Source organism: Tyto alba, unplaced genomic scaffold (assembly GCF_018691265.1).
Source record: "Tyto alba isolate M040663 unplaced genomic scaffold, T.alba_DEE_v4.0 Super-Scaffold_22, whole genome shotgun sequence".
Taxonomy (NCBI): domain Eukaryota; kingdom Metazoa; phylum Chordata; class Aves; order Strigiformes; family Tytonidae; genus Tyto; species Tyto alba.
In genome coordinates this window covers 25136821-25149247 of record NW_024881296.1, presented here as the reverse complement: position 1 = coordinate 25149247, position 12427 = coordinate 25136821, and the positions used below count along the sequence as shown (strand labels likewise).

The following is a 12427-nucleotide window of genomic DNA, read 5'->3' as shown; positions in this document are numbered from 1 at the left end:
TTGAGAAACTTTGGTCAAACTGTGTAATAGTTAACTACAGAGAAACTGTTGCTTCAAATACTAAAAGATAATTCAGACAAAGTGCTAGAGGGAATATTGTAGTGAACCATAACATATTGACAAAGTAGTGATTTCTAGATCTCTGATTTATAAAATTGCATGCTGCTACATCATCCATGGGGAATTCTGTTTTCAAATCAGTAACAATTTGCAAAACAGAAAGATTTAAGAATTTGACCTCCATTCCTACATCACAAACAGAGCATTAATAAGCAGATACCACTAATTATAAACAATCTTCTCATTCTTTGAACACTCTCAGCTCATTCCTTTTGCACTAAATTTTAAATTACTTACGTTTGCCATATTCCCAGTGTAACAGAGGCCAGCCACAATAGTCCAACAATGAAGAATTTGGGCAGATAGAAAGTTAAGCACTTCCTTTCCCCCTGTTGAGAAAACAATAGTGGGGTGAAGAAGTGAACCCACATTTGAGTTTTCATTCATTCTTGACATGAACTAGATTAAGAGACTTGCCTTCTGTATTTTTAACCCACACAGGTGATTACAGAAGACATAAAATTGTATCATCATCGGTGTTAATAAGATGCAGAATTTTTGGAGCATCATATTTATAGATACTGCAAATATAGGAATATGCTCCAGAATTCATGTTTATCTTATGCAGTATTTTAAAGTGGTTTAAAAAACAATCAACCACCATATACAACAACAAAACCCTTCAAGCAAGAACAAAGCATAATGGCATCATAATTCTGAAGACTCTCTTGCAATAGAGGACTATCCCATATACATCATTTAGGCACGGTAGTGTCAAGACAAGGTAGTTCACCACAAATCATTTTAACCGCAAAGCTTCATGTGTCACATTGTACTTCAAGAGTAAAATAAATTTCTCTTTCTTAAAAATTTGGTTTAATTTTTGTCACCTTTTGAGAGAACTGGAAAAACAAGTAGTCTTCTCAGTAAGTAGGAGATAATGTTGCACCCTTACCTGTACTCTTATACCATGGTAGACGCAAAGCCAGAACAACAACAACGCACACAGAAACAGTGACTGGAATAGGTCATCCAGCATTCCAGGAAACCAGCTGTTCACCAGAAAAGAAAGGGGGAAAAATGGATCTGTAACAAAACAAGAAGAAAAAGTTAAACAGAGGGGAAAAAACACAGTCATTTCCATTATGAAAGGTAAAGCAGAATGTATCTTCAGAGGAGCAAAAAAACCCATATTTTTCAAATTACACCAGTAAATGAAATTTAAATTGATGTATCTTAAAGTGATCTACAAAGAAAATGGTGCCTCCAGCAGCATTCATCTGTGCTGTAGAAATAATCTGAAATGGTTGCCAACATTTCTAGATTTCAGGTTTTATTAGACGTTCTACTAAACCACTGGTTTTGGTGATGACCTAAACCACTACCATACAATGACTGCAAGGCAAATATTCTTTTGGTACTGCTAGAGAGTTCTAGAACTTTATGTGGTTTACTAAACTAAAAGTAGCATCCATTTTTAACTAAAGTGCGAGTATCTGAAAACTGAAGAAGTAAGACTTAGCAGACAAACAGAAATTGCATTTACATGTCACTATATGAAAGTTTTGGTATGGTTGCAGCCACCTACTCCAATCAGAGCTTTAAAGAAATAGAGTTGACATTCACATGACTGAAAGAATGAAATCCACCTACTCATTATGCCCTCGAATTTGATACACTTCAAAAGGGTTGGGTTTTTTAAAAATTTGTTTTCTGAAGCCTTATAAATAGCTGCTTGTAAGTTCAAGGCCAAATTCCATTCTGCCTTCTCTATCTCTCTCTTGAGCTCTTTTTTTTTTTTTTTTTTTTTTAAAAAAAAAAAAAAAAACAAAACAAAACCAAAAAACAACAAAACTTTTCTTAAAACTCCAGGATGCAAGTACCATTGTAAAGTAGCAGGAGGGGAAGGAGGATGGACATCCATTTTTGTTCAATACCCCAGTCTCTCATGGAGAATTTCCGCAGGGAGTGTGCAAACAGACACTATAAAACAACAACAAGAATTTGTAAGGAAGGAATACAGCCTTAATGGTTTTACCAGAGTAAAGAGAACACAGCACATTGCAAAGGCTATTTCACAAGGTCTTTGCCACTGAGAACACTGTAACAGGAGACACATCTAGCTTCTACTTCTGTTTCAAATTTGCTGGCTTACCCCAAAGCAAATTACTTAATATCTCAAGCAAACTGAGAGGGAAACCAGCTGGTACCGCGCAAATCAACAGTGTACGAAAAAATGTTGCCCAACTTCTGATCACGCACTACCAACAACATCCACTTAAACTCACTTTTTAAAAAGCAGATTCCCTATCACATTCATAGCTACCTGCTGAGTGACATCATCTATGTGAGAAAAGTTTTATGCAAGTGTTCAGTGCTTTAGTGTCCTTACTCTGAAAATTCTGCATTTTAGATTTTATGGGTTTTTTTTTCCCAACACTTCCTTTCCAGGGGCCAAATCATGTTGGAGAGGAGAGATATAATCTAAATTGTGGCATAATTTAGGTTGGAGGTCATCTGTCACATCATCACATTCAGGGCAGTGACAACTTTAAATTAGATCAACGTCATATTCAACTAAGTTTTGCTCATTTTCAGCGACAGAGAGCCCACACTCAGAGCATCCCATTCCAATGTCTGAGCCTACGTGCACTGCAAAAAAATATTTTTTCTAGCATCTAATCACAATTTCCTTTGTTTAAGCAAGATTCTTTGTGTTCAATTAAAAATCGGAGTTTAGAAAAAACACGTTTCCCCATTTATCCTATTTTCTTAATGTCCCTTCAATACCATTTGTAAAAACATAAAAGCAGCAACTACATAAATATTTTAGAAATATTTTCTACACCCATTCAGTGATAACTCTGCTGCCTGGGGTTAAGTAACTCAACAGTACTACAGAGCAATGTTATCAGCTGTCTACATCATATACTCCAGGAAAACTGAAACAAAATCTTACCGTGACCATAAAAGTAAGAACTACAAAGACAAATCGGAACCATATTTCCACTTGTGAAAAAGTTGGATTGTAGGTCTTCCACTACAAGAAAACAGAAAAAAAATAGCCCAGTGAACAATGTTTTGACAAGGTATATATGACATTAAAAATTAGCTCTTTCTTCAGATACTGAAAAGTTCTCTGGCATTTCAAAATTTAAAGGTAAAACCAAATTCCACCATGTCACCATGGAAAGACAAAGATAAATTCACACCCATGGAACTATCTGATGAAAAGATAGCCAAAGCATCCCAATATCCTTGCTTTTCTTTTACACTGCCACCTTGTAACATACTCAGTGTGCTGTCATATGTTAAAGCACTTCTCAGGACAAAAAGGATATTCTTCATTAATTTCAATTGCACTTTCATTCAAAGTTTGAATGCCAATAATTGAGTAAAACCAGTATGTTGTTCTTTATTACCAAGGTCAGATATATAAATTGATTATGAAGAGGTTGATAAGGCACAGGCATGCTTCCTGTAAAGGGTTTGTTTTCTTAAAGCTTACTCTCTTGTTTCAGAAGTGGGAAAAAGAAAATCAAGTAAGGGAAGAATAAATGAGCTAACCAAAAATAACTTCTTTCACAGGTTAAGGAGGAAAAGCTCCTTCTTATTCTCTAACTATTAGAAGGGCACAAATATTAATTATAACATGTCAGTTTGCATAAACTCTGCTCTGTTGACAATTTCTCTCATACCTGGCATGTTTCTCTTTTGAAGCCACTTTTGAAATGTAAACTCACTGGTACAACATACGCTCTGCCCATCTAAACAAGAAGCTTTATCTTGCAACATATTAAATCTATCAGCCACTGTCTTGTCTTTTTGTAAATACAGAATGAAAATTATATGTAAAGAAACCCATTATACAAAATGTAATCTGTGATTTCAACTGAGATCACCATAAATCATTGTAATGATGAAATAAATTGACAATTTTACTTGCTGCGGGAAAACAGGGCTTTAGGTTTGGGTTTTTTGGTTTTGCACACAAGTCTGCCTTAAAGGCAGCCTGCAAAGCAGGATAATAAACCATACAGCTGTAAATGCTCCAACATTTTGTCCTGTTTGAAATCCAGAACTAAGCAACTGGTTTGTGAGTTTGGGTTTTTTTTCCCCTTAGATCTTATTTTTGATGATGCACTTTATGCACTAGAATATTACAAATATTAATATTCAGAAAGTTAATTTTGTATATAAAAACTACTTTTGCTTTACAGTAAGATTTTTGCTTGCTACCTGCTCTGACATACTGAATGTTGCATACAGGTAGAATATACCATAGTAATCTGTATTATAAATTTGGTTTAGTTTAATTTTCTCCCAATGAAAATGTTTCTAAATATCCTTCTGGAGCCAATCACCACACACAGATGATGTAAGTGTTTTATAAGCAATCTTTAGCACTCTGAACTGAGCTAGTTATTTCACTAGGGATTATTTTAGTGAATTATTTTATTAGCCTGATTATATTAGCTGAATAAACATTCTTTTCTTCCTCAAAAGCACAGTCAAAAAAAAAATAGATCTTAATTTTTCTTTGAGTTTGTTAAATCTTTGAAGCCCATACTTTTGTAAAGTCTGGAGAAATCTTGCTAATTCAGATACACCTACTGGAAAGGCTGAAAAAGATATCAAGATTTAGAGGCAACATAAGCAAGTGCAGAAAACTGGATGTTCTAGTCTAGCTTGACTACTGTTAAAAATATCTCCCAGGAATTAGACTAAAATTATCTGTTCCAGAAAACAGCCTTCGTGGTTCTGAAAGAAAAATTTTTCCTTATAGAGTTAAAAAAATTGGCCTAGACCCTTATTAACAGCAAATGCTATAATTGTTCTGACATTAGTAGTGACAGAAAAATTAGTCATCATATATCTTTATGTTTATCTTCAAAAATGAGCTAACTTTTTATCACAGTTAAAGCAGACTTCTACTGCATTAGTAATAAAAGAGATTTCTTTTGCTAGTATAAAACTTTATACTTACTGTGAAAGTAATGTTCTGGATGGTGTATGTTAACTTATTTAGGTCTTCAAAGCTAACAAATATGTTATACTGAGTGTAGTTCAGGTAGCCAAGGTGAGCAACAATGATTTCACTGCATTTCTGTGAACACATACAGTGAAGAATAGTATGTAAAAGCCTTCAATTTATTCCAGAATATGCACTGTTAGTATAGGTTGGAGAATTGGTTTCTAAATGGTCAGATATTGATGACATTTATTATATGCCTTACCAATCTTGATCAGTCAGACAAGACCTGCAGACAAAGAATTTCTTGAAAGAGATCAGAAACTGATAAAGCCAAACTGCAGGATCAAAGGTTGAACCAATAAACAAGACTAGCTTTTCACTTGAGGTGGTGAAATCAACTGCTCGCAGCACCAGCGAGGATCTGAATAACTGTGTCAGTCAAGCTCCAGGTCATTCTCCAGGTCATTGGATTGTGAGATGGGGTTACTTTGTATTAACTAATTTCTAAAAGTTAACAGGAGGAAAGAGAAAACCCAAGCATATTGTTCTCTTGGCTGTGTGTAATTAAATCTAACAGAACACTGTTCTTTAATTTCTGCAGATTTCATAGTATGCATTTATATATAAAAATAAAACATTTTATTTACCCTATATGCCCATCACAAAAAACTTCAGCTATGCCCTTCCTACAGGACTTGCATTTGGAGAAGCTGTTTGGGATGTCACTAAGCTTAAAAACTTCAGTGAAAATTATACTATTATATAATCTTCTTAATTATAAAAATTATACTATTATATAGTCTTCACCGATGGCAAGAAATTTGGCTTTTTCAGAACACAGATGCCAGCTGATTTCAACCAGACTGTCTGCTAGGTGTTGGAGAAGAATTCTTCTCTCATCTAGAGTTCTATATCCAACTTCTACTATAATATCCCTTTCTTCAGTACTGCTAAATCTGTTTAGGTGACTAAGCAGGACACATTGCTTTGCTGGCAGAAAGCTGCTCTAACAAGAAAGAGGGGTAATAGACACAAATCATAGAAGTAAATAGGAAAAGACAGATAGCTCCGTATCTTGGTCAGCATTACTAGCTAGGTTACAATTACAAACAAAACCATACCCTAGAGTCTTTCCCAGGATGTGCTTAACAGACATATTCTTCTAATTTGCAACATAATGTAACATGCATGCAAATAGATTTAAAGATGTACTGCATCAGAATTTTGTTTAAGCAGGGACATACCTGTGCACAACTGAGTAATCTCATCCGATTGTGAACTTGATTATTAACATATGGTGTGCTTCCATCCTTCACCACCCCAAGTACTTTGACTGTCATAGTAACATTCTTTTTGAGGGATACTGTAATTAAAAAAGAAAACATTAAGCTATTGCTACATGCAGAAATTAAATCTCAAATAGAATTCCAAATACAGTTTAAAAAACATATGATATCCTAAAATTAATCAAAGTTATTCAGTTATACTTTACTGGAGTAGAGGTCCAGCATATTAATAAAACAAACATAAAACTTTTTATTTATGTACTTAGGCAGTAAGTCCCAAATGCCCTGTACTGAACCTTGCCAGATTAACAATTACTAATACAGTATTTCTCACATATTTACAGAGAAGTTTTATTGAAAAATTTGCATCATTACAATCTACACATCTAATTCCCCCCCAAGTGAAGGGAGAGACAGATTCTCTAGATATTACTGCTTTCACAGAAATAACAAACAACTTATCCCATATACCTGTCGCTTCCAGTTCTCAAGATCAGTGCGGTCCATGTATTTACTGGGGGCAGGGGGTGGAGGGGAATAAAACGTATCAGAGGAAAAACCCACCAATCACAGTCAGAAAACAACAGGATCATGTATGTGACAAACAAAATTATAATATACAGGTTGCTATAGCAGTTTCCTGAGAATTAGGTAAAATTCTCACCATCGTGCTGATCCAACTCAACTACACAGGTCAGCCACAGCTGCTGGTTGTAAGTAGACAGTGGTGGTGAACTTAAATTAAATGGCTTCAGCTGTAAAAAACCCCACAAGGTTAGCACCAACCATTGTTCCATTACATGACATATCTGCAGTTGCAGTGGTGAAAGGCCTGTTAATTATGTCTGTGACAATATTTTTAGGAATAAATTTAGTATGTGCTACTCTGTGGACAGTATAAGTGGCTCAAACATAAGTCTTTCAGAGAAGTAGCTTAAATAGCACACTTATTTTGCACAGCACTGAAGTAAGGAAAGGTACAACTACTTAAAGCACATAAAAGCAGCAGCAATAAAACAAAAAAGTTCAGACAAAAAAAGAATATTCTGATAAAGAGTAATTTCTAGCACTTTCCATCAGAAGCACGATTTGTGACCCCTCATCTGCTACATGTTTTTAAACCTGTTCAACTATAATTATGAAAACAACAGCTATTTTCTACTAGGTTTTAAAAAAATGCCACATTCATTTCAAAAGCATGGAAGATATCATTAACAGATAAAACCTACATGCAGGAAAGACTTATGTGATACAAAATATGCTCTTTTAAACACCACCCATAATACAGTACCAATCCAAAAATATATAGGTGACTAATAGACCAAAAAAGGAAATGGTCCAGTGTCTTTAAAGAAAATTTGCTTAAAAAAAAAAATCAAAACAAAACCACAAAACCTTTTTAGCACTTTCACAAAAATTACTTTAGATATTACGTTGCCAGTGAAGAGCTAGACAGAAATAAAAATGCAGGAACTGAGAATCAAAATATAAAAGTTTTCAAGAAAATGAATGTGAACATTCATGTCAGGAAGCCAGATTCCATGTCTTGATCAGGTGACAGTGAACAATTAACAAGAAAAATAAATATTTCTTCCCAGCTGATAAAGTAAGATTGCAAGAGGGATGTCATTAGCTGCCACTGAGAGCACTGTTTTTCAGCTTATGTTCTAAATTTCTATTTCTGGACCCCCTACAAGAATCTCCAACATGAGCTCACCAGGGAATCCTACCAAAACTCAGGTGTTACTTCATCAGAAATGACTGTGCAGAAACATCATAGAATTCTTTACCTTGCCTGCTCACAAAAGTAAGAGACTAGAAATTGCTGCTGTGCCACTCCTGAAATAACACAGTGGTAATACAATATTGCACATTCAATTTCAAACTGGAAAGCACCACATGGCCAAGAAGTTTTCCAGTAAAAATTTAAAGACTTAAAATAATTGGGGGGAAGGAGGGGAATGTTTAATATTACTGACATCAAATCAAGCTATTCATGTAAGCCAATGATATTTATTAATTCTTACCTTTAGGCTGTTATTTAAATCGGTTCTTGCCACAGAAGTTTCAATTACATTAGGACCTACAGAATATATAATAAGGAGGAAAGAGAACAATATTGAAGTATGCGTATTACTGATAAGTAATGATGTAAATATACAGGATTTCAAAAGACTGTACAAAATACCTCCCTGCAAAGCAGGTAAATTATATCCCACTTATCAGATGTTTAAGCTAAAGGGTAAATCACCTGAACATTTTAATATCATCAATTAACTTGGCCTGAATGTTCCTTTAAGCCCCTCTGCCATGGTATTTCTAGGAATGATTAAATACGAAGTAAATTATAAATCAAGACCTCCATGTCAGAAGCCCTGCATGTGTACTCTGAACTACTACAACAAACCACGCAGTATTTTTCCCAAGCTGAGTTGTACACTGCAGTCACGAACGTACTCAGGTACAGAAAAACCTAGCTGAGCACCAGTGGCACTGTTGTTACAGCAACTTGAAGCTCAGCAAGGTCTGCAAATAGCACCTGAAAAAAACAGCATATTTAATTGCATTATAAAGTTTCTATAGCCAAACTGCTACCATTACCTGATTTACATAGAGCATAGCATCCATAATGCATTGCACTCGAGCCTCGGGTACCAGAGCAAACATCCCATTGCACCTGAGTGCGTGATGCTAATGCCTTTTCATGTATGTGTAGTGTACTTGCTTGTACAACCACAATAACAGTACTTTCCGGCTAGTGCTGGATTTTCATCACATTGGTCTGTTCAAGCCAAGATACCCATGTGTTTGTTTAGGAACAGTTCTCAGTCTACTCAGATTGGGCCCTTCCTTCTCTACAGAAATCTGGGGGGATAACATATCATGTACATCATCACATAAATAAACATAATTGCATAAAAGTTATATAAACAATTTCTCCTAAAACAGACACTTAATTTAATCAATGGAGTTTCATGTCCAGTTGTAGTGGGAGATGTTCAGCTTGCTACCAGACTATGCAAACATTCCTCCAATCATTCTGGTTACAAACATACACACTTAACACGTACTGATCAAGTGCATCCATCCACTCACGCCACAGCTCTAGCTCTGTATGCAGTAAATGGGAAGCAATAAATTCATAATTTATGTTAGAAGAGACCTCCAGAGGCCATCTAGTCCACCCTCTTGTTTAATTAGATCAGCTTGCTCAGGGCCATGTCCAGTCAAATCTCGAACATCTCAAAGGACAGAGACTCCCACAACCTCCCTGGGCAATCAGTTCCAGTATTTAACCACCCTTATGGTAAGAAAAATTCCTCATATCTAACTGGAATTTCTTGTGTTCCAGCTTGTGTCTGTTGCCTCTCACCCTATCATCATGCACCACCGAGAAGAGATTAGCCCCATCTTCTGTGTAGCCTGCTAAGATTGTTGTAGAAAGCAGTATGGTTTCACCTCAGCCTTCTTAGTTATGCAAGAACACATGGTACCAGGGAGAAGAGGAATGCATGTGTGTATGTACATACACGAAAGGACTAAACCAGAAAAATTAAAGCAAAGAGTAGGAAAAGGTCTGCATCTATATACTGAGGTGTGAACAAACACAGAGATGTATAGCAGGCAGGGACACAGGCAGGGCATATGTGAGTGTGTTTGGAAGGAAGTTTATAAATGAGCAACATGGGATCATTCAGTGCAAGAAGTATTTTAGGCTAGCTGTCATGACAGCTCTAAACATGCAGCATTGCTTGCACCTCTATAACCACTCTAATTACAGTATTTAACCATCTTACAGACTTTAAATGGAAAAATTAAGAATTTCACCCATCACACCCAAAGTTTCATACTAGAATTACAGTTCAACTTTACCAACAGCCACCCACTATAAAGTCAGTTCTGCATCATTGAACTTTTCAGTTCTCAAGTACATATAAACAGGGCAGATTTTTGGAAGGCATTTTTGTTTTGAAAAGCATAATTCAATTTCAGTAAGTGCTCACAGTTGATAAGTCATCATATTTCAGTAATTAAGTCTTAACAAAAACAATACAATGAGCCTTTTTAACAAGGTTTTTTTTACCAGAAGGTATGAACCAATATTGGGACAGAGGGATCATAGTCCCATTTTTTAAGAGCAGCAACCAAAAAAATAATGAGTTTCTACTGCTATAACTGTTACTCCTCTAACAAGCAATATATTCAATATATAAGCAATATTATAGTCAATTATATTCAATATATTATTGGTTTTCCTTTAGTCTTGCTCAGTTAACAGAATCACATCTGAAAGCAAAGAACCCCCCTGAGGTAGTGAACAGGAAAACTGCGCAAGTACAGAAAATGAGTTCTGCACCTTGGATTTTCCTTGCACTTGTCTCACCCCAAAGATAACACTGACCCATTGGGAAAAGGGAAAGAAAGTGAGTGTAACTGGGGAAAAAAAAACAAATAACAACAACAACAAACAAACAAAAAAACACACACACACACACAAAAAAAAAAAAAAAAACAACAAAAACAAACCAAAAACAAAAACAAAACAAGCCTGTGCCTGTCTTGGGTTACAAGAACTGAAGAGCAACAGCCACCTCAGATTAAACTGTCTTGTTTTCTCAGATGAGAAGCGAGACTTCTGCTAGGCTTTCCAAACTGCAGATAGAGATGTTGAGTATGGGCAGTGGCATATTCAAGTAGCACAGAAAATATGGATGTATCTCCTACTTTTTCATTTACTTAATGGGTTTGGTGCATTTTGCTCAGACTGCACCCTTTAATGAGGGAGGACTCTATTGTTAGGGCCCTTCCCTCTATTCACAGGAAGCAAGGAGCTGTCAACAAAAGCCAGGGTAAAACATCACAGTTAAGTGTTCAGTGGGTCTCCTCCCAAGGTAAACAGCATTCTTTTAAAAATAATTAAGTTGTAATAATGAACTGTGTTCATGCTTTGTCAATAAAACTCTCCAGCAAACCAATCTTACAAGGACAAGAATCCCACAGCCTTGCCAGTTCCTAGAGGGGATCACAGGCGAGCCCTGAGACCCCAGCAGGGTAAAGATGTCCAAGCGTTGCTTACAGCAGTCAAGTCCCCTGGACCAAAGGCAACCACATCACCAGATCACTCTGCATGCAGATGCATTGCAACTCACCACTGCAGCTCTCTTTCAGGTTCTGCTACCAATTAAGAATTAAATGCTCAGTTTTTCTCTTCCAGAAGCACTGCTTTCTGCCTGGTCTTACATAAAACAACTCTCTTGCAACTGGGCAGTATAAATACTTAACTACAAATATAGTTCACTTCTTAGGCCAAATGACACTAAATTAAGTAATTCCAGGCATTTTTTTTCCTTTCTCATTCATATAAGATGCATTTTTATTGTATTTATATGGTATTTTAGTGCTCAAACAATGCCCTTCAGCATCCTTGGGCAAGTCACAGGAATATCAGTGGTTAACCTTTATGAACTGGAAGTCTGGACCTTAGGCTGCTACAATAAATCAAACGACAGGAAAGAAGGTTTTATTTCACAGACAAATTTTATTATTTAATGCTATTATGAAGAATGTACTGCCTACAAGGCACAGATGGGCACAGAAAGCCCAAACAGCTGCCTCCAATTAACCCCCCTGCTTCTTTCAAGGCAGGCAGGAGCAGATGAGTCCCAGGCCTGGGCAGCCCGTCTCACCCTAAAGGAAGTGAAAGACAGGGCAGAGACAGAGACAACCCTACAGGCAGGTCAAGAGGTGTCAGAATGCCACAGGAGAACTCGCTGAGTGACATGGAAATAAGCAGTAAAGTGGGGGGAGGTGGTAATGTCCTTAAATAATTCTTACATGGGGGGCAGGTTGCTTAATGAGTACAAGTCCCTCCCTTCCCCTCTCCCTGCCTGTCAGGTCTGTGTTGAAAAAACTATCCTGACAGCAGAGTATTAGCTTATTAGCATTCCAGTGACAGCACACTGACTTCTTTTTCAAGTACATTTTAGACCTGGAAAAGCTCTCTGGCATGAAATACTGAGGGCTCCCACACTTTCCATCTGCCTAACAACACTCTGCAACTTTGTCGACCAGACTTCCACAAATCTCTCTGATCTCCAGGATAAGT

General features: G+C 36.5%; 1 protein-coding gene across 6 annotated transcripts in view; it reads right to left on the bottom strand.

Moving 5' to 3' along the window:
• TMEM181 (transmembrane protein 181) overlaps positions 1-12427 on the bottom strand; it is a 35471-nt gene that overhangs the window by 10069 nt on the left and 12975 nt on the right. For 5 of the 6 annotated variants that reach the window (XM_032983107.2, XM_032983109.2, XM_042795720.1 and 2 more), the window contains 8 exons: positions 8349-8404; positions 6986-7076; positions 6280-6398; positions 5048-5167; positions 3020-3100; positions 1944-2043; positions 1016-1146; positions 358-449 (listed from right to left, as the gene is read on the bottom strand). In XM_032983107.2, coding sequence (XP_032838998.2) covers positions 358-449; positions 1016-1146; positions 1944-2043; positions 3020-3100; positions 5048-5167; positions 6280-6398; positions 6986-7076; positions 8349-8404 — 790 coding nt within the window. The remainder of the gene's footprint in view (positions 1-357; positions 450-1015; positions 1147-1943; positions 2044-3019; positions 3101-5047; positions 5168-6279; positions 6399-6985; positions 7077-8348; positions 8405-12427) is intronic. The other variant, XM_032983110.2, reaches the window with a different exon arrangement.